The 27,338-nt window shown below is 45.9% G+C and overlaps 1 protein-coding gene across 1 annotated transcript in view; it reads right to left on the reverse strand.

Annotated features, from left to right (window-relative positions):
* Positions 1 to 15,672: 15,672 nt before the first annotated feature.
* LOC108795658 (protein Wiz-like) overlaps positions 15,673 to 27,338 on the reverse strand; it is a 26,158-nt gene continuing 14,492 nt past the window's right edge. The window contains exons 5-9 of the mRNA XM_018566949.1: positions 24,075 to 24,428; positions 20,237 to 21,079; positions 19,767 to 20,117; positions 19,480 to 19,669; positions 15,673 to 16,406 (exon numbers count right to left, since the gene is read on the reverse strand). Coding sequence (XP_018422451.1) covers positions 16,250 to 16,406; positions 19,480 to 19,669; positions 19,767 to 20,117; positions 20,237 to 21,079; positions 24,075 to 24,428 — 1,895 coding nt within the window. The 3' untranslated portion in view covers positions 15,673 to 16,249. The remainder of the gene's footprint in view (positions 16,407 to 19,479; positions 19,670 to 19,766; positions 20,118 to 20,236; positions 21,080 to 24,074; positions 24,429 to 27,338) is intronic.

Here is a 27,338-nt window from a genome sequence, read left to right on the forward strand (position 1 = left end):
GAATTCCAGGTTAAATACATTTTAGCATGTAATAGACTGTCGTCTCCAAACAGAACCAAGGTTAAACATTACCAAACCGCCATGCTTAGTCTTCAAGGCTCAAGCAGCAATACCTTACACCAGGTGTAGCCAAACTCCCGGCCCTCAAGCTGTGGTGACACTACAAATCCCATAATGCCTCTGGGAGTCATGCCCGTGACTGTCAAGAGTGTTGCCATGCCTCATGGGATTTGTAGCTGCACCACAGCTGGAGGGCCGGAGTTTGCCTTACACCAACCAAAATGACCATTTACCAGTCACAAAGTGGGTGACGTTACCTCATAACGATTGGTGGCAAGAAGGGTAAAAAGAGAAGGGGGGAGCAGGTCAAATGATGGCCGAAGCTTATCCTGAGGTGAATCCAGCTGCCAGTCCTGAGGTAACTGCTGACTCCGCCCACTGACAGAAGTGACCATAGACAGGAAAGGTTGCACTCATTGACCAGCTGTTTTCCCGCCAAAAGATCTGTCACCAATCCTGTTGCTTGGCTGTCTGAAGATCTGCCCAGCAACTGAGGTAAATCTGCACAGCAACAGCTTGTAACCTGAAGGACAAACCAGGGGGAAAAAAAAGCAGCAGAGCGGCTTCTGACAGACATGGAAGTCACCACAGACTTCTAATTGAATATAAAGTGTCATTGCACCAGGTTTTCTAAATTTATCTAATGGTTTGCAATGGATCGATTCACACCTTGCGTTTAGATGCAGTCACTTTAGCTGCCTATAGAAAAAATGGAAGTCAGGCGCGTCCAAGAAACAATTTTAGCTTTAACCAGTTGACATCCGCGGTGTTAAACCCCCTTCCTGGCCAGGCCATTTTTCAGTATTCAGCGCTGCGGTACTTTGACTGACATTTATTCCGTCATGCAGCGCTGTACTGAAATTAATTTTATACCCTTTTTTGGGGACACATAGAGCTTATTACTATATTAAGGAAAAATTAAAAATTAAAAAAAAAAAAAACTGTTTCCCCTATATTAAATGATAAAACATTTATAATTTCCCAATTTTTTGGTAAAATATAAAAGACGGGGTCACGTCGGGTAAAGAGACACCAAACATGTCAAGACTTAAAATATCGCACGCGCGCGAAACCTCAAAAAAACTAAATTACCCAAAATTGGCCATAGGCGACGCATTAAAAGCTTCTACCGCTCATCAGTTTAGTGTTATCAGTGACTGATGGTCCTAAAATGATTTCTTTCACTGCGACGTTCGCGGCGATATGTAACATGTGTAGCGCAATTGTCATTTTCGCGTGCTGGATGCCCGTGCGCGCGCTAGGGGGCGCGCACGAGCAGGAAAAAAATGCCGTCTGGCAACCCTCAGATAGGAGTCTGCCGTCCGTCCGTTTTTTCTTAACGGGCGGACGGCAAGAGGTTAAAACGCATGTAAACGCAAGACACATCTATTTGCTGAAATCTCATTGGCTACTTAAAGCGGACCTTTACCCCAAAATAACAACAAACACACCTTTAGAAATGATGTGATGAGAATCTACACACAGATACTTCTAGATAATTGCCGGCTTTGTATTCTTTGCATTTCTTATTTCTCTTTTCATTCCCAGTATTCTGACAGTGGCCATTTTTAGTAAGGGCAAATGAATCCACCTCCCTTTACTTCCTGGAACTCAGCACATGTGACTAGGACATGTGACCATGCACATCATCTCAGGGGAGGTAAATGTCTTTCTCTGAGATCTCTTGAGATTACAGATGAGATTTCCCAGCAATGCTCTGCTGATGATGAGGCAATCCCAGTGTGCATTGCTTTGGCAAACTGAAGTCATTTTGCCCTTTCAAAGCAGGAAGTGAACGCTCTGCAAGTGTCAGTATTTCACAATCACCTGACATGTCTATGGTATTATTAACCACTTCCGGGGCCGCAATACGTCTATAGACGGCGGCCCGTTAAAGTGGTTAAAACAAGAACACGGCTTCATTTCTAAGCAGCCCCTGAGGAGGCTTTCCTTGAAGAGAAGTAACAGCCTCAATGGCAATGCTTCCTTCACAAAGGGCGGTCGCCATATTTCCCCCTCCAGGGAGTGTTTTTGGGCTGGTGCATTACATGAAGTCTGGATGAAAAACTGCATTTCTGAGTAGGTGGGCCGTGTTCTCTGTATGTAACGCCAGGCTGACAGCTGAACTCCGCCCACAATAATTTTTCTTCTGATAAGCCAAAAGTCACTTCTAAGTAGAAATGTCCGGATACCATTTCTTCAAGACCAAGTACAAGTGCTTTCCCTGCCAATAGCAATCTAGCTATTAGTTCCTATGCCGTTTGTTGTTGTTTTTTTTCTCTGACTGATGGCGACCCCGATGTAAAAAAAAAAAAAAACAGACAGCACGCTAGATCAAGCAGAGTAAACCTTTCCAGGAGAAAATGTTTCACTCCCGGGAGTGTCCCAGAGCCGATATCTAATAGCGGGAGACTCCTGGAACATCCGGGAGAGTTGAGATGTCTGTATATTGGTAGGAGGTACTTCCCGATACCAATTACCGATACTTGTTCTTAAATTGGACATGTGAAATTTTTTCTAAAACAATACAGACTGATGATTTCAGGGCAGTTTCTTTATATTTATATATATATATATATACATATATATTTATATATGAAGAACTGTAACTCAATCCATGATTATACAGCAATGGAGAATGGCAACCGGCAATAGAGTACTACAAATCTCAGAAATCCATGATTATACAGCAACTGCAGGACTGCATTCGCTTCTCACCAGGGCTGCGTTTCGGTGTCACTGGGCTGCGTGTGGGTCTCTCCAGGGCTGTACTGGCAGGTGCCGGGCGCTCCACAGATGCGTTTTTCGCATCTCACCAGGACTGCATGTGGGGCTCTCTAGGGCTGTGTTTGGGTTTCACCAGAGCTGCATGTGGGTCTTACCAGAGCTGCATGTGGGCCACTCCAGAGCTGTGTTTGGGTCTCACTAGGGTTGCATGTGGGTCTCTCCAGGGCTGTGTTTGGGTCTCACCAGAGCTGCATGTGGGTCTCTCCAGGGCTGCGCTTGGGTGTCACTAGGGTTGCAAGTGGGTCTCTCCAGTGCTGTGTTTGGGTCTCACCAGAGCTTCGTTTGGATGTCAGTAGGGCTGCATGTGGGTCTCTCCAGGGCTGCGCTTGGGTGTCACTAGGGTTGCAAGTGGGTCTCTCCAGTGATGTGTTTGGGTCTCACCAGAGCTGCGTTTGGGTCTCTCCAGGGCTGCGCTTGGGTGTCACTAGGGTTGCAAGTGGGTCTCTCCAGGGCTGTTTCGCTGTCACTAGGGTTGCATGTGGCTCTCTCCAGGGCTGCGTTTGGGTCTCACCAGAGCTGCGTTTGCGTGTCACCAGCAGGACCAGTGCAAGGATTTTTGCCTACACAGGCGAAGGTGCATTAATTTTTTTCCGCCCTCAGGCAGCCGCTTGACTTGCCTTGCGGTAGCGCCGGGCCTGGTCACCAGGACTGCATGTGGGTCTCTCCAGAGCTGCATTTGGGTATCACCAGAGCTGCATGTGGCTCTCTCCAGGGCTGTGTTTGGGTCTCTCCAGAGCTGCGTCTGGGTGTCACTAGGACTGCATGTGGGGCTCTCCAGGGCTGTGCCGGTCTCGGGAAGGAGTAGATGTCAAAGACCGCTACCGCAACGTCCCGAGTAGGCTGCCTGAGGCTCTCAGGAAGTGCGGGAGTTCAGGCAGTCAAAGTCATTTAAAAAATTTCAAGCGCTGCCATCGGCGCTATGTACCTGGGCATTTTCTGATCTCAGCACCACGCTAGTGTTCCCACCCCCTGTGTTCATACAAACAAACAAAAAACCCAAACTATGATGATGCAACAGAATCCTCAGACTGGGTTTCTTGAATGACATTGCAGCGTCATGACAGCCCAAAATGGGAAGAGCACACAGAGGGGTAGAGACAAGATCGCTGTGTTGAGGTTCTGCTGCAAGACTGGCTCGCAGGGGGGAGCTTCTATATTGTATATGATTATCAGAGCAAAGACAATGACTAAGGACACGCTGCTTAGATAAGTGAAAAATTACGAATCCAAAAGATATTAAAAATGTTGTGCCTGGAATTCAACTTTAACATTTCCACCACTCATTCTGAACATGATTACCTCTGGTCCATAAAACCTCCTCCGTGGTCCCAGATCTCTTTCACTTTGCAGTTACGGTCTTGAGTTGGGGCAGAAGTCCCACTTTTACCTGTTTTAATATTTTTTTACCAAAGTACTGTCGTCTGCAACACTCCATGTGAAGAACCGTAGCAGGGAATTGTTATATAAAGTTAGCTAAACGCCCCTCCATGTTTCACAGTTGGTAGGAGGTTCATCTCCTGAAATGCTATCTTAGGTTTGCACCAAACACGCCAAATGACCCGACAACTATCTTTCCTGGCACACGTCAGGCTAAATTGGTGTAACCACTTTTGGGGTTATTCACAAAAGTGTGAAGGGTTAGGAGAAGGCAGGAGAAGTGAACAATCTAGGACAACATCGCTGAACCGGAAATTGAGCTGAATTGGGAGAATCTTTCCAGTTCAGCGATGTTGTCCTAGATTGTTCACTTCTCCAAACTCTTCACCCGCTTGTGAATAACCCCATTTGTGATAGTAGCTGCATGCACTTTGGCACCTGCTGTAGCAAGAGTTACCAACAGACCCATAAAGGAAGTTTTGGGGTTCTGGGAGATTTCTTTTAGCATCAGTTAGCTCTTGGGCTGACCAGTGGTGGACTAATTAGCAGTCGTTCAAAATCTACACCACCTTACAGTGAAAGGATTGGTTTCCCATAATTTGGCTTTGCCTAGGCTTCCAGAATCTTCTTTCCGAGGACCTTAGACAGCTATATTGATCGTAGCGTGATGACATCACTCACAGCAATGGCAAACAGAACACCAGATAGACCCTAGATATCTGAGATTTAACCCTTTCCATACGTCGCTGGCAGCGGGCCCCTGTAAACGCACTCTCGGCAGCTATAGACGCTGGGAGTCTGTGTCGGCTTTACACGGGAAGAGACTCTTGAAGTTAGTTCTCAGGTCAGTTATCTCTCTCTTTTAAATGAAGGTCCTCTACTACTACCGTGTTTCCCCGAAAATAAGACACTGTCTTATTTATTTTTTGGCTCAAAAAAACCCCACTAGGTCTTATTTTTGGGGAAGGTCTTATTTATTTTTTATGTACAACAATCCTTATTCATGTAGAAAAATATGTTGATCAGAGCAATCAGGGTTGCCGTACCTTTTCAAGAGCAATATGGTAACCAATTGCTGGCCAGAATAAGCGAAGCGCGCTTTCACTATGGATTCCTCACAGGCGGAGTGCATTTGGTATCACTCCGCCTGTGACAGGAGCCGTCGCTATAGAGAAGGCATTGGCTTATGCGGCTCTGCTCCCTCCTCGATTCCTCTAGCAGCGGCTCCTCTCCCGCGGCTCTTCAAGTTACATAGTATTTGAGGTTGAATAAAGACATTAGTCCATCAAGTCCAACCTATTAGGATCTCATTCTAGGAGTACCCGTACCCCTGTATATTACCTGTACCCCTGTATATTACCTGTACCCCTGTATATTACCTGTACCCCTGTATATTAACCGTGTTTCCCCCAAAAATAAGTCCTACCCCGAAAGTGAGACCTAGCACTATTTTTAAAGATTCCTGTAATATAAGACCTACCCTGAAAATAAGGCCTAGTTTGGTGGTATCATGTGAGGGGGAACTTGAGGATGCTGTGCGAGAGGAAGGAGAGGGACTATGGGCTGCAACTGCTGAGCGCTACTCAGCCTGGGACCGTGATCTGAAGGAGACAGATCTGTGTCACACAGTGTGATCTAAGACTGCATGCAACAGAGCTGTGTGGTCGCCTCTGACAGACAGGGACACACAGGCTTGGTACAGCAGTGCTTGAAAGACTGATGTTCGTCTGCTGAGACGAAGAGACTGTGACCGAGCGCCTGAACTGAGGCCTAGCGACGCGGCAGCGGCGGGGATATCGCGGCTTGGTCGCACGGCCGATCCAGCCAGCCCAGCTGAGTGAGTGGAGCCGACGGAGATGGTTGCCTGGTACCCTAGATGAGCAAAGATGTGCTGCAAGAGACCATAGATGACCTCACCTTCTTCCCAAGTGTCGGTCTGAAGAAAGAGGGACGTCCATCTGTTGCTGACAGCCATCTTCCTTTCCAAGATAACCTTGGGAGCGGTGAGAGGCCTTTGGCCATTGTGACAATGTATTTTTCTACATCTGCTACACAGCATGGGCCCCAATGTTGGCTAGCCTAGGACATTACTACTGGCCAGTAGTTTAGAGTGGGTGCGACACTTCTAAAGGGGAGATATTACTGTTGACTATATCTCGGCCTGGGGTTAACCTCTGAGACAGTCTGACACTGCAGGCTTCCATGCATGCAATAGATAGCCGTGGTTGCTGAGTGTCAGAGTGCCTTAGCCTGACATTGATTGTGTTTAATGTGATTGGTGAGCCACTAACTGCATTATTTTATACCTTTTACTGCGTTAGCCATTAAACCTGTTATAAAACCCTTTAAAAGGTGTGTTGGTGTGCTGTGGATCCACATTTGGGCAGCACATTGGTGCAGGGGGGAAAGAAATACCTGGTATACTCAGCGGCTCCTACAGTACCGTACTTTACTGCGCTGTCCACTGTCTGATGTCCTCACTGCTGCACCGCTGTCCCTGATGGCAAAGGAAACCAGCGCTGTAGAAAGCAAGGCTGCGGCGGCGGAGGGAGCAGAGCCGCATTAGCCGATACTTCCTTTATAGCGCCGGTTACAGGCGGAGTGATACCGGATAACTTTAGATTGTTGTACATTTTGTCGCACATTAAAAAAAAAAAAAAAAAGACATCTGCTAAAATAAGACCTAGTGTGTTTTTTTGGGGCAAAAAAAATATAAAGAGTTTCTTATTTTAGGGGAAACACGGTATTACTTTATGTACACTGTTTTAAGTCATTTCTTTAGCTGCTTTGTTGAATAGCACTGCACAGTCTTTATCACAAACATGTTACACACGGACAGTCCTTCCATCCTTTCTGGGGGTCTCCACAAATCCCCTTAAAAGGAGAACTATGGGGTTAAGGCTTTTCCCCATAGTTCTCCTTTAACAGAGCTCTATAGTGGATAAGAGGGTCAGTAGTCAAGTATAACCACCTTGGTCATAGACGCATCTAAATTAGAGTACAAAGAGACCACAATATGGCGATAGCTCATCCAAGTGTCCATTGTATTTCTTTAAAGGATAAGTTCACCTTTTGCAAAAATTAAAGAAATGCATTATCAAAAATATAAAATAAAAAAATATGCATTTCTTTAATATTTGCATTCAAGCCTGGAAAGCATTGCAATCGTGATCACCGATGCAAAGCTCAGACTTCTGCAAATTTTCAAACTGGCAGAGCTCATTACAGAGGTACGGAGTTTCAGGCCCATTCACACCTCATCCAGATCATCTCCAGACCAGACCAGACTTTTTTTTTGGACCCAAAATGCATCCTAATGTATCCCCATGCTATTTCTGGCCTCTGTTCACACCAGCGCAGTCCGTTCCAGACCAGAAAAATACTACACGTCTCATTTTGTCTGGTCTGGCATGCACTAGAACTGCGGGCAGGTTCACACCATTTTCCAGATTAGATCTGGTCCGGAAAATGGTATGAGAGATCGGGGTGGGCTGGACTTTAAACTGCATTAAACCCTCAGATTTTTTAACATAAAACAATACTGTAATGTGCGCCTTACTGTAATCCATGGTTGTTTCCCTTCTCTTTGCTGCTCTTCCTTTTAAATCTGTATCTGTTCTCATGCTCTGCAGAACTTCTGTTTTGCAGCAGACTGCCTTGTCTCAGGAATGGATACACGGTGTCTGTGTATAGATTTGTATAGGCTTGTAACCTGAGCCAGCACTACAGGAAGAGGCCCTGAGCTGAAAAGGGAAGTTCTCCCCAAGCATGAGAAGACATGAGCATCACGATTGCAATGCTTTCCAGGCTTGAATGTATATATTAAAGAAATGCATATTTTTACTATAATATTAATTATGCATTTCTTTCATTTTTGCAAAAGGTGAACTTATCCTTTAACAAAGAAGGTATAACCATTAGCAAGATCTTACCAAACTCTGCAGTTAGCGTGCCTCGTGTGATTTCAACCCAGGACCCCGGTCTGAAAGAGCAGAAAGCTAACTGCTTAGCTAGAGTGCTGCCTCATAAAATAAAACAATTTCAAACTATGGCTTTGTACAAAATTAAAGGAGAACTATGAGGGGGGGTGATTTTCACTCACCTCATAGTTCGAGCCGACCTGCGACAATGAGACTGTCACACGTCGGCTCAATAGATTGGGAAGTGAGCGAACACATACCGTTGCTTGTTCACTTCCCGATCGTCTCCCTGCAGTGAGTGGTGACTGTCAGTCACCATTCCCCGCAGGGATTCCCCCCTCAGCGCTGATTGGAGGAACAGACAAGGGAGGGGGGCGGGCACAGCTGGCTCTGCCTCTAAATAGGCAGAGCCAGCTGTCACTCACGAAGCTGGGTGGATCTCGATTATTGGGATCTGTCCCGGCTGCAGCAGTCTCAGTATACCACGAGCTGAAGCTCGCTATATACTAAGCTTCGGGTCACGGGAGGACGCTAGTATATGTCCTCCCGTGACCCTTAAGAGAACTATGGGGAAAACACTTGCCCCCATAGTTCTCCTTTAAGCCGTAGTATTTAATGTAGGCACTCTTAAGTCACAAAGCCATAACAGGAAATGTTCCAAGGTTTGATTCTTAAATAACCCATCAGTTACATAGTATTTGGGGTTGAATAAAGACATTAGTCCATCAAGTCCAACCCAGTTACATCTGAAAATAAAGCACACACATCCAGGGTACAAACTTGATTGCTTTACTCGAAAATCTACACATTGAAGAATCAAAGTGAACCGAAATTGTAAATAAAATGGAAGGTTACTATGAAAAGGGTGTGCAATACTACAGATAAAGCATAAAAAGGAAAAAATAAAATAAAATCATCACACTGTAGTCCTTAGGACAAGATAATATAATAAAAACCAGAAGCTGCCCTTACAGGGCCAGAAAAATGGTGGAGACGATAACAATTACTAAATGGCTAACCAAACCATATCGGTAGGTGCCGAGCCTAAATACGTATGTGCAAGTGGTTGCAACTCCCCACCGCTGTAGTACACGATATTTCACACGAGGGCGAAAGGGAGTACTTTTTTCTGCAGTAAGGGGAGTAGAAAATAATGAGTTCATGGCTTCCAGTGAAAAGATCTGAGGGACCTTACAGTGGAAGACCACCGGGCTCATTTAATAACAGTGATGCACAGTAACTCATAGCAACCAACCAAAACCCATCTTAAGCTGCCCACACACCTTCCGAATATCGGGCGATTGTCTTATGCGATCGAGTTTTCGTCCGATATTCGTAAAGGTCGATGGGCGGTGTATAACCGCAAATACTGTACAATCGATCGACTTTTCACTAACCAGCAGGTTAGAAAACTTTGGTCGATCGTACGATTTCCGCACGGTTGGTAGCGTTTCCGTACGTCAAAATTCGTACGACTGCTCATGCGCAGACGAAAATGCGTTAGGTCGATTACCGCAATTCATCCAGGTGCTTTCTTTTAATTACTGCTGATCCAACCTTGAGATAAATCGGGGCAGGATGGGGCCGTCGTACGCAGGTTCGATCAGAAAATATTCACCATCATCCAGTTTCTGAATGGGGAGAATCCTCTGTACAGAGTGCTACTCCCCATTGAGAAACTCATGAATGAACAGGAAGTGATGTAAAGCACTTCCTGTTCATTCATAGCTGAAAAGTTTCGTCCGATGATCGCAAGGTGTATGGGCAGCTTTACTCTGGTTACCAAGATGCCGAAAACATTATTATGATCGGCTTTCACGGGTCACTGCGCAGCACTACACTGTTACATAAGCCCATAATATTGCATCCAAACGTCACATAGCCTCTCAGTTAATTAAGGAAATATTAAGCAAGCGAATATAGTCATGTTGGGAGAGGACAATTTACCATTCCTAAAGTTACTAAAAATAAATAAAAACACCTCAACACTGAAGCAGGAGATATTTATGAGAACCGTGCCCAATTCCAATTACGTGTATGTGACTCTAATACACTGTTATAGATGTTTCTGAAAAGAAAAACAGTGTATCTAAAACATTCAGGTTGGAAAATGGGTTTATATCATTCTCATAATATAAAAATGGTCAATAGGTCTTGGACAGAGATTCTTCAAAATGAACAGGAAGTACAACCAAAGATGTGTCTCCCCAAATGGGGGGGCGGGGAGAAGCGCGACAAGATATACAACCACATTAATACAACGTATATATTATATACATAAAGGCCCCTGACTCGATCCTCTTGGCAAACCTGACATTAAGCAATGTGGCTGGGGAGGGGGGAAGCCGGTTTAAATTTCATAAAAGGTGTACAAATAAGTCACTAAAGATATGCAATTCCGCAAAAACAAAAAAAACGTTTGTTCCATAAAAAATGAAGATGTCCGGGGTGGTTTTAAGTTGGCACCTAATGATCCCTCACAACCATGTCATTACTAAAAATAAGAGAGGTCATTTAATAACACATCCTGTGTGCCTGTTGCTGACCAACATTTTAAAAACTACATACACCAAAGCTGATCTCTTGGCTTCGGGCAAACATCTTGGAAGCCCAAAGCCTCTTATTACCAGACGGTACTCCAGGGCAAAGATTTATCCACCACAATTCCCTGTTCAGACTGAGGAGCCATCAACTCCTGTAAGTTGAACCAGATCCCCCATTTAAAGCCTAATAGAGACAGATAGAAAGTCCAATTGCCTGGTTGATAAATATGGCTGCCGAATGTAACATAGCCAAGAGCTGAGCCATGGTGGGAAAATCTTCCCATCTAGTTCTAGAAATGTATCCCAGTGATTGTTGGAGGTAGAGCTGCACCGATACCGATACTAGTATCAATGCCGAGTATTTGGCAATGCTCCGATGCCTAGCCCGATACTTCCGGTATTAGGAAGCCAGGCAGTGCGTCATTACACGCTGCCCGGCTTCCTGGCCAATCAGGAAACGGGCAGCGTGTAATGACACGATGCCCGGCTTCCTGATGGTCAGAAGCTGGCCAATCAGGAAGCCAGGCGCCGTGTAATGACGCGGCGCCCAGCTTTCAGATTGGTCGGGAAGCCGGCTTCATGCTCCTTCGTCACCTCATGAATGGTTGCCGAATGTAACAGAGCCAAGAGCAGAGCCATGCTGGGGAAATCTGCCCATCTAGTTCTAGAAATGTATCCCAGTGATTGTTGGAGGTAGGGATGCACCGATACCAGTATCGGTACCGAGTATTTGGCCGAGTACTCGTACTCCCCCAAATGCTCTGATACTTCCAGTATCAGGAAGCCGGGCGCCATGTCATTACACATCGCCTGGCTTCCTGATTGGCCAGAAAGCCGGCTCCATGCTTTCTCGTCACTCAGTGACGAGAAGCATGGGGACGACTTCCCTGCTAATCGGGAAGCCGGGTGGCGAGTCATTACACGTCGCCTGGCTTCCTTAATGGGACTTATCGGTACCGGTGAGTACTGGATAAGAAATATCAGTACTCATATCGAAATCGGTGCATCCCTAGTTGTTCTCTTAAAAAGAAGCATTGCCTGCACGTTCAGTTTAAGGTCAAAGTTCAAGGCCCACAGAGGAAATCTACAGAAACAATGAAAAATATATTTCGAAGGGATGTTTGTGATGGGTTTTGAGGGAGAATTAAGACTAAGCGCCACTGTTAAAGACGTTGCAGAGAAGGATTGGTAGAACAGAAAATAGGACTTTTGTACTCACCATAAAATCCTTTTTATGTAGTCCATTGAGGGACGAAGTAAATTGCAACTGTCCGGTTATATTGATGCCTACAGGAGGTTTGGAGACTGGCAACCAAAAAAATTGTGGCCCAGCGCAGGATAACCCCTCCTACTCCCAGCATACCTCAATTTTGTGGTAAAGCAGCACCAAGAGCATGATGATAAACACAAAGGGGTGAGACCAGTCTTTCGAGGACAGGGATGTGAAAACATTTTTTAAAAACTTCTTGTCCAAGGACTAAAGCAGGGGACCGATCTACTCGTCCCTCATGACAATCTACCTCTTCTGATATAAAAAAATAATTGTATCCAAAACCGTATTTAGCAGTGCTAAGAAGTGCTTCTCATTGGTCAGCGCGGTCAGGTGATCACGCTGACCAACGAGTGCTTGAATTTGTGAGCAAAATTCAGAATACATGGCACAGGTACAGATAGTATATCTGTACTGGCGGTCGAAAGGTAAGTATAGCAGGGAAGGAGACGGGGCCAGATTTGTGCGGATAATTCAATTTTCCCAAATTACTTGGGTAAGTGAATTTACCCTTTAGGGCTGGTGCAGACTTACTGCTGTTGCCACGCGACCCCATTGATTTCAATGGGGTTACATCCGCATGACAATCGCTGAAAAAAGGTAAATGTACCTTATTTTGCAACATGCACCGTGCGGTGCTTTGAACCGCGATTATGGGTGATTGCACGGGCGGTATTGCGGCGGGAAACCGCACAATCTGCCTGGCGCGACTGGCGTGTCATTAGAAAATGATGGCACTGCCAGCGTGATTGGCTGTGGTGTGCGATTCCGTGACCGCCCAGCCATCAGCGTGTTTCATGCCCGATAGCTGCGCAGTCACGGATTGCCCACTCCGCTCTCTCAAACACAATGCCATACGCGTGTGTTTATTTGCATGCAGATGGTGGAGGCAGCGGGGTTGGTTTTAATTTATTTTTTACTTTATCGCCTTTTTATTTTTGACCTATTTAATATCTATTTTTTTTCCACTTAACTTCATTGCTATCACACAGGGGATAACAAGCCCATGTGTGATAGCATTTGGAGGTGACAGGTTCTCTTTATTGACCCTGCCCCCTCCAACACAGGAGTTCTAGCCCAGCATTGTGCTTGTTCTCCTGTGACAGGAAGGCTGTGAGTGCAGCATTCCTGTATCTGTTCTCACAAAGGAGCGTAGCAGAGAACGGATGTTCTCTGCTCTGCACCCCGCTCTCCACCCTGATCTAATTTGCGGTCTTTGAGCGAGGGACCCCGAAGACCACGTCAGGGTGGGAGCCAGCGGGCGGGGAGAGAGGCAGCGGTTAGGGACACAGGCGAAGGGCGGAGAGGCAGCTGCCGGAGAGAGAAGGGAGGGGGGAGTGAGAATCAGGCTGCTTACAAGTGATCTCGAGCGGCTATACAGCCGCTCAAGATCACTTGTACAAAACGGCTCCCCCTCTACATTTAGCCTTGCTGCCTGCTCGAGAAAAACTACCCACCCGGCGCGCGGAACTGCATGTCCTGGGCGTCGGATGATAGGAATGCCACACCCCTGGAGGAACGCCAAGGAAAGGGTTTTACAGCGAGGACAAATATCCTATTTTCTTTTAGATCCATTGAGAGACACAGGAAGTCTTGAGTGTCAGGACATCCATAAGGAGCCTAGCTAAGGGGTAGGCAACTGTAAAGAAAAATCCGACAAAAACAACAGAACAGGATTGCTTGCAGCTCCAAGAGCAGATTGAAAGCCCTTGTGCCTGAACATGCATCTGGTAAAACTTGGAATAAATGTGAACAAAAGACCAGGTGGCAGCCTTGCAACAAAGTAGTTTGATGCCAAAGAGCCCAAGACCTAGTGACACGTGTCTTGACAGGAAAGGTATCTGATCCTTAAGATCATAAGCCTGGAGGATGGCCTGTTTCAGCCCAGAAATGTTGGAACAATAAGCTAGTACACCTTAAAAATGGATCATCAGGAAGGAGTATCAATCTTTCTGGAGGAAGCAGTAGGTGCGAGAAACTCTTTCAGCACAAACTACATCCAGGCAATGGAGGGAAATCTATTGAACTGGAAATAGACAGAAGAATGTCCTGGTTGAGGTGAAAGGCCAAAAACGACTGTAGGTAGGAAGGAAGTTCTGGGCCTTAACACCACCTCATTCCTGTGTGGGACCAGAAAGGGTTCTTTTACAGGATGGGATTGACAGCTCAGACACTCGCCTCCCAGAGGTTATTCCAAGAAGGAATGCAACCTTTACCTGGGTCAAATACTGGTCCGAGCCCATCTTTAAGGAGAGGATCTTTGCCATGGAGATCTTCCTGGGGCGAAAGCCTCTCGCTTCATACCAAGCAAAGTATGCCTTATGCATATAGTGATAGATCTTGCCAGAAGTTGAGTTCCTTAGCGTCATGAAAATCACACATATAGTGATAGCTCTGTCTCTGACAATCTAGGCTTCAACGACCATGCCGTTAAAGCCAGTGACCTTAAAACAGGATGGTAAATCAGAAAATCTGCCACAAGTCTTATGAGGTTGGAGTACCACATCTACCGGGTTCAGTCTGGAGCTACGAGGATCACCGCAGTGCTCCCCAGCTCGATCCTGCAAAGTAGTCGAGGAAGGAGTTTCAAGGGAGAAAAGGCATAAATAAGGTTGTACTGATCCCACGGAGTCATCAGAGCATCCTCTGCTTCCACAAAAGGATTACTGTACCTATCCAGTTTACCTGAATCTGTCCCGTTCATTGTTGAACCTGGAGGCCAGGATCCACATCCTGCATCCCTCACCTGTGACACAGGTCCTGGAACGACTTGAGGTGCAGAGGCTATTTCCTTAAGTCCAGGAACTGTCAGCTGAGATTTGCCTGCCAACTGGCCATACTTGGGACGTATATGGTGGCAGGGCTGGAATATGTTCTGCCTGGGAAAAAATCTGTTCCACCTGTCCATGGTGAAACTCCTGGATCCCTCTTGATGGTTGATGTACACCACCTACTGTGGCACTGTCTGACTGAAACAGGATCAGATGACCCTTCAGTTGGGAGGTCCAGCATTGCTTGGTTAACAGAAGAGGGTCAGGCAGCTGAAAGTGACCAGGTCATTGTAGGTAGGCAGCAGGGTTGATAGAGAATAGATCTCCATGTGTCTTATACAACAGGAGCAGCAATGGGAAGGTGCTTCCTCAATACTGAATGGTGGAACACAGGCAACACTCCACCGAGCGGAGTGTCAGTCCCTCAGCGTTAACCTCTTCAGTGGTGAACTGCCAGAAAGTTGGAAACTTAGGTGTCCATCTGTCTTAGTAACCTGGAAGCTCCCGCTGCTCGGCCCACACAGCCTACTCACAAAGAAAGTCTTCAGAGACAGGGTCATGCGCTGAGGTCATGTCACAGCTCTGGACTCAGAATACGCTGCATGGCTAACCATTACCATTACATGCAGGTCTGGAAAGCACAATACAGAGCCCAGTGCCCAAAGGTCACATTTCAGTCTAGGTCCACACATTTAGTCCGGCTGGGTCGGCATATGGCACATCAAAGTCAGGCTGAGGAAAGGTAGATCCGGATAGCTGCGTACAGAGACCAGCTCAGCAGCGATGACGCAGGAATCTTGATTGCAGAAAAAGGTAGCTAACAAAAAAGGATAGACCTTTCAAAAGCTGTCCATCCTCCTAGGATACTAGCAAAAAAACCTGAGGCATACTGGGATTTGTTATTCTGGCTGGCCCACAATTTTTTTTCTTTTGCCATTGTCCAAACCCCCTGTAGGCGGCATTATAACACGATAGTCAAGACTCCCGATGTCCCTCAACAGACAAGAAAGAAAACAGCTTTGTGTTAGCAGCAAAAGCACAGGTCACTGGAAATTACAAAAGAACAGCGAAACACCAACCTGTCACATCCAAGATGTACCCATCTTACATCTTTATTCTTCCCATAATTATTTTTATCACCTTCCACAACATTCTACATCTGCAGACCAATCATACAAAACTGATAAATTACCAGCATTTAACCATATTATTAAAATCTTCAAAACATGTCCCTTTATCCCCCATTACACCACCGCATCACTCTAGATATTACTCTAATTATTGCAAGTTCAGTCTACTGAAATATGTTGGTGCCTTGTGGCTGATCTTCCCTTTCTGTATATCCAGACAACATCACTTTAATCTCACAGGCTGTAGATCATCTTTTTTTTCAGACCCTGCACAGGATTTTGTTTTTTTAAATCCCAAGTTGCCGTCTACAAGGCTTTCACATAATCCGTGGCTTGCTTTCTCCCATTGCAGATAATGCAGACGTCTTGTCTGAGTCATTGCGAAGCTGGCTTATTGGGACTTGACAGCCTCCGACTGCTCCTGTGACGATACGTCATCGGGTGGGCTGAGGTCCTTTGAAAAGTTCATTTCCATTATGTGATGCTGTAGGTGACGGACCCACTGCTCCTGAATGGAAAGTGGACCTTGGAACTGAATGTCACAGAACCTGGTAAAAAGGAGAAACAAAACAAACAATGTTAATGAAAAGCAGTAAGAGACGTACTGAACAGTGTGAAACCTACACATCAGGACTCTTCGTACCCTACTGCTGGCCATACACTTGGTATATATGTTGCTTTTAGAAGAGAAAAAGATGTTCATTCTCATAGGACACTAGCAAAAACATCTGAGGCATGCCGGGAGCAGAAAGGGTTATACATAACTGGCCAACAACTTTTTTTTTTGTTAGCTAGTGTCCATTTCCTACTAAGGGTGGCAGTAAAACCCAATAGTATCAGAACAATTACTGATCCTGTGTCCCTTAATGATCGCTATAGACAAAGTTTTGACTGGAGATGGGTTAGAACATATAGGCTCAATTCGCTAATAGATTCAGCTGTTTCTGAAGATGCTGAAAATAACAGCTCAGCTAGTTGTTCATCTCGACATTGTGAGTCTAGGATTTCGGTCACTTTCCCCAGGCTGTGGCTGGGCTTTCCTCCTCTGGTCCTGGTTTTGGACTTTCTAAAGCATATTTGATTTTTTGGGAGAAAGGATAACCTTTAGAGATAACCGAGATTTGCAACAGCTTGACATTTGAATTAACAAAGATCATTATAGGTTATAGTATTGTGCCTTATGGGTCTGTGTGCTATAGGATAGATAACCCCTCACTTTTTGTTAGTCTACTCATAACTGAAAAGTAGAGGTGCACCGAAATGAAAATGTCAAAACCGAAACGAAACCGAAATTAAAAAAAATATGTCAGGCCGAAACCAAAAATGTTTTTTATCTTAACTTTTTCAAATATTTTATTTGGATTTATTTTTTATAAACTTTCTAATTTTTTTTATTTATTCACTTTTATTAAATATTTTTATTTATACTTTTAGGAGCTTTTGGGAAATATTAGCGGTCTAGACCCCTGATATTTCCCTTTTAACCCCTTCATGACTGAGGCCCTTTTTTCATTTTTTGCACCCATGTTATATTCCACATTTTAGGCCTGAAAATGACGTAAAACCCCCCAACATTATATATTTTCTGAATGCCAAGACCCTATAGAATAAAATGGTGGTAGTTGAAACCGCGGACACAAAGATCGCCGGTCCCGGGCCCGTAGGAGGGGCAACGGAGCCCGGGAAGCACGGCGGGGGTATGCAGCATTTGGGGCGGCCCCTTCTTCGGGACGCAGAAGCGATCTGGCGACAGGTAAGTCGCCAGGATCGCTTCTGTTGTAAAGCCGACAGTCGGCTCTACAAGTTTAAACAGAGTCCCCGCGGCAAAAGTCGCCGGGAGTCTGTTTAAACAGCCCCGATGCTGGCGACGTACACTGTACGTCGTCAGTCACGAAGGGGTTAAAATAGAAAAAGAGTGCTCAATCTCCTTTACCCTCTATTCTGAGTGTTCCTGTTCATTCAAAACATGAGGACAGAGTACGTTTACTATAACCACAATCATGAATGCACAGGAGGTGATGTAGATCACTTCCCATTCATTCTTAATAGAGGATATAGTAACCATACTCTGACCTTCAATTATTTACAAACACTCAGCAATCACTGACTGCAATCACTGAGAGCTGAGTGTTTGCATTGGCTCTCCTTCCTGGCACGGTCACAAGAGGCGGAGCGGGAGGAGAGCTCCGCCTCCTGTGACAGCGCGGGCTGTCTCCGCACACACCCCTCTCCTCTGAGGAGAGACGCTGGCCGCTCACAGCGCTGTCTTCCAGCAGCACTCGGCCGCCTGTGACAGTTTCTCTCCTCCCCGCTGGGACACAGATCAGCGCCCAGCAGGTAGGAGAGAAAGAACGGATGTACCGCTGTATCGGCCAGAAAATGGCACTTTCGACATTATGCCGCATCAGACAGGTAGAGCTAGAAATGCTGGATGGAGCTGGGAACACTAGCTGAAGACAGCTCACTTGAATTACCAGTTCTAATTAAAGGAGAACTATGAGGTGAGTGAAAATCACTCGTCCTCATAGTTCAAGCCGAGGTGTGACAATGAGACTGTCAAAGGTCGGCTCCATAAATCGGGAAGTGAGCGAACACATACCGTCGCTTGCTCACTTCTCAATCATCTCCCTGCAGAGAGAGGTGACTGTCACTCACGGCTCCCTGCAGGGATTCCCCCCCTCCCCAGCACTGACTGGCGGAACGGACGGGGGAGGGGGCGGGCACAGCTGGCTCTGCCTCTACATAGGCAGAGCCAGCTGTCAATCCTGCAGCTGGGTGGATCCAGACAGTAATGTCGGGATCCTTTCCGGCTGCCTCAGTATAACGCAAGCTGTAGCTCGCGGTATACTGAGATTAGGATGACGTTAGATGTGTCCTCCGTTACCCTAAGGAGAACTATGGGGAAAGCCCTGACCCCGTAGTTCTCCTTTAACTCTTCTGAGATAGAAGTCAGCATGTATTTTTTTTTTCTTAACAGCAAACACATAAAACCGATTTAATTAGAGGTTGTCCATAAAGCCCAAAATTCATTTTACGTTTAAATCGGCTAAATACGCTACAGGTGCATTTAAAAAGACCAAACAGTGTTCAGTGTTACAGAATGGTTTCTTTAAAAAGCCAGAATGCTGCAGAGAAGGACCCTTGCTCTTTGTGTGAAAGCAGTGGTCTGTCTGAAACACCCCATGCCCAGTCAGAGCTAGAGCAGCAGAGACATGTGATTTTCTGATCGTAAAGTTAAATGTCTGACCACGTAGAGGGCATATCAGACTTCTGCAGGAAGACCACTGCTTACAAGCAGAGAGCAAGGATCCTTCTATGCAGAATGCTGGCAGGGGACAGGCTTCTCTATTTAGTCTGCGGCTGCATTCTAAAGCAAAAGAACTGTAAAATTGAACAATGTTTGTTGAGATGCGCTTGGAATATATTTAGCTGCAAATGTAATTGGGTTTTGAAGGGCAGCTATCATCAAACCCATATCTATATTTTAAGTATTTGCAGGATCTGTTTTGCACAGAAAGCAGAACATGGGCCCCATGCAAAGCTATTACTGCCTGATTTTTGGGGACTCGTTTAAATTCTACATAAGGGGATCAAAAGGTAAAACAAGCACAGCCATCTCACCTGCATTTCAAAGTGTAAATGTTTCCAACAAACTTTACTAATGATGTCTGGGGAGGTCTTGGTACCAGAGAAGGCACAGGACGTACTCTTGCAGGGGGACGTGGCTCCTCATTTTTGGCTAGTGGTTCAGAGACTGTATCTTCCAGGGAAGGTGGAACCTCGGGTGCCTTAGGGTGACGACGCTCAACTTCTGTTGGCATACAAATAAATTTTGTAGATATAATAAAACGTCCAACTCTGTAAGTAAGCCATGCTCACATCTATTCTATCCTGTGTGTCACACTTACTCTGCCCCTGCGGCTCAGCTGATTTTTCAGAGGTTGAGCTTGGCACTGCGGCACTTTGTTCTTTCTCAGCCACCTTTTGAGGGGTTGTGGCTGGGCTTTCCTTCTCTGGTGCTGGTTTTGGACCTTGTAAAGCACGTTTGAACTTTTTGGAGAAAGGACGCCCTTGAATGTAATTTAGATAGGCACCAGCCTTCTGGGGTCTCTGCTTCATCCATTCTCGTAGGGTTTCAATTGGGGAACCGTTGACACACCATTCAGTTACACCAAATTGTCGAAGGTGAGCTCTGGCATGGCTGGCTAAAGCCTTCCGATTTTCAAAGATCAACCCACAAAGCTCACAGGCGGCCTCCACTGGTGGAATTAGGAAAGAATAGAATACAGAGAAGAAAAATGGTGGCAAAGAAAAAGAAGGACGTTATAAACAATGTATTATGCACATGGCAAAGCCATACATCAAAAATGTTACTTACTGTTAGTGGCTCCCTTCTCTGGAGATGCCTTCACCTTGACCTTAAATGGAAGCTCCGTCTGGATGTAAGCCTTGGTCTTGCCATCTGGAGAAAAAGACTTAAGCTTGGATACACCTTGCAAGAAGGGTTTAGGTTTATGTTCCCCAAGCATAAAAGACTTGGGCTTTCCATCACCTTGCAAATAGGTTTTAGGCTTGCCTTCGCCGTGCACAAATGTCTTGGGTCTGTTTTCACCTGGCAAATAGCCCTTTGGTCTCCCTTCTTGCATTAAAATCTTTGGCCTCCCATCTCCACTTTGAAAGAACTGTTTTGGCTTCCCATCAACATGAATAAAGGTCTTGAGCCGGCCCTCCTCTGTAACATAGGTTTTTGGTCTACTCTGACCCTGTAGGTAAGACTTAGACTGGCTGCAAGTCTTACGCTCTGCATTCATATAGCCCTTTGGCTCAGACTGTGTAAGTCGAGGTTCATGAGAAGCTGGCCTCTTAGTTGGTACTGGGGACAGAAAACTATTGAAAGGGCGCCCAGACGGTGAAATTGGAAGATCTCGAGCCATCATTGATGCTCCAGCACCAAGAGGTGAGAGTCTGTGTGACGGACTGGGTGGCTCTTCCTCCCCGTGAGGTTCCTTTTTGATGTTGGAAACCTGCTGCTGTGGTGTCGCCGGACGTCTCTTGCGTATGATTTCTCGCAGAGTATCAATAGGTGAGCCATTCACATGCCACTCTGTCACACCCATCTGGCGGAGATGTGAACGTGCATGACTAGACAGCCCCTTACGATTCTCAAAGAACTCATTGCAGAACTCGCAGCGGATATCACGGGTGGGGTCTGACTGCGAAGCTAAAAAGAACAGAATGTGCATATTAAAAAATACAAGAAAGTGGGGGCCCAAAAATTGTGAAAAAAAACAGACGAAAGGCAGGAAAGGGGAGAAAAACATAAAATGTTAGTAAACTAAACTTTCCAGAAATCACACACAAAAATGCAAGATGAATCAATGTCCAACAAACCACATCAGGCATGCCCACAAAAAAAGTCTCAAGACAAGGACAAGGAGATATTACAAAGCTGCTGGCTAATGTTACCCAAGATGAACTGAAAGCACTGATGGTAAGGAACACAACATTACTACAAATCTACCTGCCACAAAAAACAGGAGAAGAAACCTTTAAAACTAATTTGTACATCACAGAGAACATGGAAAGCAATGCACGAGAACCCAAAAAGGTTAATCTATAAAAGGTGTTCTTGCTGCTATCCAATTTAACATAATACACTGCGCTCTTCTGGAATCCAAACTGTACTAAACATTTGCCTAACTTTGATCACAAGCTGCAGCCAAATGATAGCAGGAAAACTTTTGCATAAACAAATCTCACCAACAGAGATGCCAAGGGACTGAAGCTTCCGATAGAAGAAAACAGTCTTGTTGTCAAGTACCTATATTGTACAGCTGTATATGTGGAAGGCTTAAAAAGGGACGCCCTGTACATGTTTAATAACATGCTAAGGCAACCAGTAACATAGTACAACCACTAGCATGTAAAATGTTTGGGACACACAACCTATTTCCAAAACAGTAAGTTCCTTAAAGGATCAGTTCACCTTTTGCAAATATTAATGAAATGCATTATTAATAATATATATTTTGAAAATATGCAATTGTTCAATATTTGCATTCAAGCCTGGAAAGCATTACAATTGTGATCACTCGATCACAGCTGCAAAGCTCAAACTTCAGCACATTCTCTCCCAGGCAGAGCTCGTACTGAGGTACTGAGTTTCAGTTAGGAGCATATGGAGGGAATGACGGCTGGACTTCAAACTCCATTCAATCACCTCATCCAGCCGTCCTCGCTCTAGGTAGATGCGGGAATATGGGCAACTCTACCTAGAGCGAGGAAGGCTGGATGACTTAATGCAGTTTGAAGTCCAGCCGTCCTTCCCCCCATATGCTCCTAACTGAAACTCTGTACGAGCTCTGCCTGGGAGAGAATGTGCAGAAGCCTGAGCTTTGCGGCTGTGATCGAGTGATCACAATGCTTTCCAGGCTTGAATGCAAATATTAAAGAAATGCATATTTTTTATATATTAATTATGCATTTCTTACATTTTTGCAAAAGGTGAACTTATCCTTGAATGAAAACCTGTAAGTAGGGAAACACTTGTGAAATTGACCAATTTCTGGGTGTCTCTGGCTACAATTGTCTTAGTCACTGACCTGGAACAAGCATGCAGCCAGTCACTCCCAAGGTTCTCCAAGCAAAGTTATTTTTATTCCATGTGTAAAGTTACATCAAGTGCAGCAACGTTTCCGAACGCATCCAGTTCCTTCATCAAAACTTTGTTTTTCCTGATGAAGGAACCGGATGCGTTCCGAAACGTTGCTACACGTGATGATGATGCCGGTGACTTGCGGTTTTGTTTATCTGACCCAGCTGCGCCATCCGCTGTCGTTTCAGAACCCCCCCCCCCCTTTGGAAGTTGGGACATTTTCGGTCAGGAGTGCGGTGGGATCCTCTACATCAGGGGTAGCCAAACTGCTGCCCTCCAGCTGTGGGGAAACTACAAATACTATCATGTATTTGCCTCAGTAGGCCATGCCTGTCAGAGACTTGCAATGCCTATGTGACTTGTAGTTTCATCACAGCTGGAGGGCTGCAGTTTGGCTACCACCGCTCTACATAATTCACATAGTTATCTCAGGTCAGCATGACAACCAAGCAACTAGACTTATTGGCTCCCAATAGTTCTCATGACAGGTTTGCCAGTCATGCACAAAACCTGGCGGGTGTCGTTGCAGCTTCCAGACACTGCATTTGTCTGTATCTGGCTGTTCTAGGAGTTACTCAACCGAAACAAATCTGGAGATACGCATTTCAGAAGCAACAGACTTATATGTTCCAGGTCAGTGACTGGAAGTGTTGTAGCCAGCGTGTCACCATTACAGACAGGGAGCAAGCGTTTTCAGAAAGAGGGTAACAACGGCACCCTTCATACCTCACTAAACAGATATATTAGGAGGTTTAAAGCCAGTCCTGCGAGGCACAGGCAGCCATCTTGTAGACTCGGGAAACCACTCCTGCATACAACACCATGGCCTCAGTTTAATAAACAGCAATTTAGGTGCAACTATTCTTTTTGATGCAATTGAAGCCATTTCCTGTAATCAAATAAAAACTATCGGAAGAGATTTACAGCTGTTCTTGAATACTTGTCACTAACAAAAACTTGAGTCTGCCATTGCCGATTAGGCAAAATCGGAATCCTTATATGCAGCGTGGTCCTAGGTCAATGACTAAATTCGTAGAGAAATAGCATTTTCAGGTGGTCAACAATGGCAGCTTTCACATTGTGCCTAGGAGAGATTTATTTTAAACGCAATCTTATGATATAACCCAAATGTGATCCGATAGGCTGCTGTGAATTATGCATGCGAGGCAATTACACATTTAATTCCAACAGCTTGTCAAGACACCTCTGTTGCTGAACATGTGATGCCGATTTCTCACCAAACAAGTTCAACGAAGGCTAACTAAACATGAAATAGGCCAACAAAAATACTTTTCAGAACAAGCATTTCTGCTCAAAGGTCATACAACAGATCGTTTCCAAACTTCGCTACACAGCACGAAATCCTCAAAGACACAAGCGCACACAATTTCAGCAACTCAGTGCTTAGGCCAAGTCATGCCTTGCATTTTTAATGGCAAAGAGGTTATCTGGGAAAGTCAGGAGTGGTCTGAATTAAATATATGAATGAAACAGACAAGATGGGAAGCAATGAAGTGGATGAGCAAGCATATGAAGAGATGCGGGTCGATGGCCAACTTACACAAGTTTAAAGGTGAGAGATCGGAGGGCCACTCGCTGCCCGGGTAGGCAGGGAGCCGAGGAGGCTTGCGTTGCATCGTCGGAGCCAACCCTCTGTACGGGTGGGATCCGGATGGGGAAGCACGAGGATGATGTGGGAGGAGCTTCTCCGAGCCGGGGCCTCCGACTCTGGTGCCCATTCTGGGAAGGGTCCCACTGGCCAAGATCTCCCGCAGGGTGTCGATGGGTGACCCGTTGACATGCCACTCTGTGACGCCCATCTGGCGCAGGTGGGAGCGTGCGTGGCTCGACAGGCCCTTTCTGTTTTCAAAGAACTCGCCGCAGAACTCGCAGCGGACTACTTCCGAACTCGGGGCTGGAGGAGTGGATGACAAACAAAATTGCCGCCTTTAGATTTCTAACTTCTCTGCTCTAGTTTTATTAAAACGAGACCCAGTATGAGGTTGAGGGTAGATGGTGTGTAATTAAAACATGGCACTGACTGCATGGTGAACTTCATTCAATTTCTACAATGACTGCATGTTTCTACACACGGTGTCTGAGATTGTAAATAAACACAAATTGCTATGCTTTGTAGATATTCAGGTGTAGCCATTAAAAGGTGTCATTTTAATTGACCCTAAAAACTTGCCTAAACTACCTTGAAAGCATAACAGCAGCTGTACGCCGTTCTAGAGCAAATGGCCCCAAGTTTCACTATCCTGTATAATGACGTAAGGGGGAAAGCTCAGAGCAGTGACCCTGTATATATCTCTCAGTTTGCAGTCTGTTTGGCTGCAAACCTGCAATAAAACCTTATACACTTTTCGGGGGCAACAGAGCCCCAAATCTGTGTTCACTAGCCAATCTAAATGCTATAATAGGTCTTCAGCATGATGCCTTGTACACAATGCAGGATTCAAAATGCATGCTAGGTATCATCCTTGACTCGGACCTCACCTTTCTTCCCCACATCCAATCACTATCCAAATCCTGTCGCCTTCCCCTTCGTAACATCTCCAAAATACGCCCCTTCCTCACCAAAGAAACCTCAAAACTACTCATTCACTCACTTATTATATCTCGTCTTCACTATTGCAACTCCCTCCTCATTGGCTTACCTCTACACAGGCTCCTCCCTCCTTCAGTCAATCATGAATGCTGCTGCTAGACTCATTCACCTAACCAACCGCTCAGTTTCTGCAACCCCCCTCTGCCAATCCCTCCACTGGCTTCCATCCCCTACCTCTCTGCCAATCCCTGCACTGGCTTCCATCCCCTACCTCTCTGCCAATCCCTGCACTGGCTTCCATCCCCTACCTCTCTGCCAATCCCTGCACTGGCTTCCATCCCCTACCTCTCTGCCAATCCCTGCACTGGCTTCCATCCCCTACCTCTCTGCCAATCCCTGCACTGGCTTCCATCCCCTACCTCTCTGCCAATCCCTGCACTGGCTTCCATCCCCTACCTCTCTGCCAATCCCTGCACTGGCTTCCATCCCCCGCACCCCCTCTCCCAATCCCTCCACTGGCTTCCACTCACTCAAAGGATAAAATTCAAAATATTAACAATCACTTACAAAACCATCCACAACTCTGCACCCGGCTACATCTCCAACCTTGTTTCAAAGTATCACCCTAACCGTCCCCTCCGCTCTTCAAAAGACCTTCTGCGTTCCAGCTCCCTCGTCAACTACTCCCATGCTCGCCTCCAGGACTTCACTAGAGTCTCTCCCATCCTCTGGAACTCTTTACCCCAACCTGTCCGTCTGTCTCCAACTCTGACTGCCTTTAGGCAATCACTTAAGACTCATCTCTTCAGGGAAGCCTATCCCACCTCAACCTAACCACTGAACCATCACGTTCTTAAACGAATAATTCCCACACAGCTACCTCCTCATGTATCACTTCTCCCTCCCTTTTAGATTGTAAGCCCTCATGGGCAGGGCCCTCCTTACCATCTTATCTTGTCTTGTGATTGTAATGTCTTCCTTATATTGTAAAGCGCTGCGTACACTATTGCCGCTATATAAATCCTGTGTAATAATCATGATAATAATGTATAGCCAGTGTGACTTAGGAGCCACATTCCTACCAGCCATCCATCACTCTCCATCGCTGGTGGAGCAGTGCTGGGCTGTTGGGCTTGCCTGCTGCATACCGTGTTCCTCTAATGTAGAAAAAATGCAAAAGCAAACATTCTGCTTGTGTATTTAATCTTCAGTTCTGCACTATATCTGAAATGATGCGTGGAAGACACTGTGTACGATCCCCTAAAGAGAATCAATTATCCATTCTGAGTAAACCAAAAATCTATAAAGTACTTGGAGTAGTCATCATAAGGTGCTTGCAATCTACCACCTGGACTAGAAGCCTCGACTACCCCTCTAAGATTGCTTTTCATTTGCCGCTGCAATAGTTCCAGTCTAAGCATCGTTCATCCCTATGAAAAAGTAGGAACGCCCTCTTTAGCCAGTAATGTATTGTTACTAGACAGCGGCTGGACGCTGTATGTGGTGATTTAATGCAGTTTAAAGTCCAGCCGTCCCCCCCTTATCTCTCCTAACTGAAACTCCATACCTCAGTACGAGCTCTGCCTGGGAGAGAATGTGCAGAAGCCTGAGCTTTGCAGCTGTGATCGAGTGATCACAATTGCAATGCTTTCCAGTAGGGATGCACCGATACCGGTATTTTGGTATCGATATTTTTTTTCCGGTACTCGCCGATACAGAAATTCCCATTCAGGAAGCCAGGCGGCGTGTAATAACTCGCAACCTGGCTTCCTGATTAGCCGGGAGGCGTGTAAAGACTCGCCACCAGGCTTCCCGATTGGCAGGGTAGCCGTCCCCATGCTTCTCATCACTATGTGACAAGAAAGCATGGAGGCGGCTTTCTGGCCATTCAGGAGCTGGGCGCCATGTAATGACGCGACGCCCAGTTTCCTGATTGGTCGGGAAGCCGGCTCCATGCTCCGTCGTCATGAGATGACGAGGGGGCATGAAGCCGGCTTCTTGGCCAATCAGGAAGCCGGGTGTCGCGTCATTACACGGCGCCCCGATATCTTGATTGGCCAGTTTCCTAACCAACAGGAAGCCGGACAGCGAGTCATTACACGCTGCCCGGCTTCCTGATACAGGAAGTATCGGGCTAGGCATCGGAGCATTTGGGCCAGTATGAGAACTCGCCCAAATATTCGGCACCGATACTAGTATCGGTGCATCCCTACTTTCCAGGCTTGAATGCAAATATTAAAGAAATGCATATTGATATATATTTATATATATATA

Source organism: Nanorana parkeri, unplaced genomic scaffold (genome assembly GCF_000935625.1).
Source record: "Nanorana parkeri isolate BGI_ZX_2015 unplaced genomic scaffold, ASM93562v1 scaffold991, whole genome shotgun sequence".
Lineage (NCBI taxonomy): Eukaryota > Metazoa > Chordata > Amphibia > Anura > Dicroglossidae > Nanorana > Nanorana parkeri.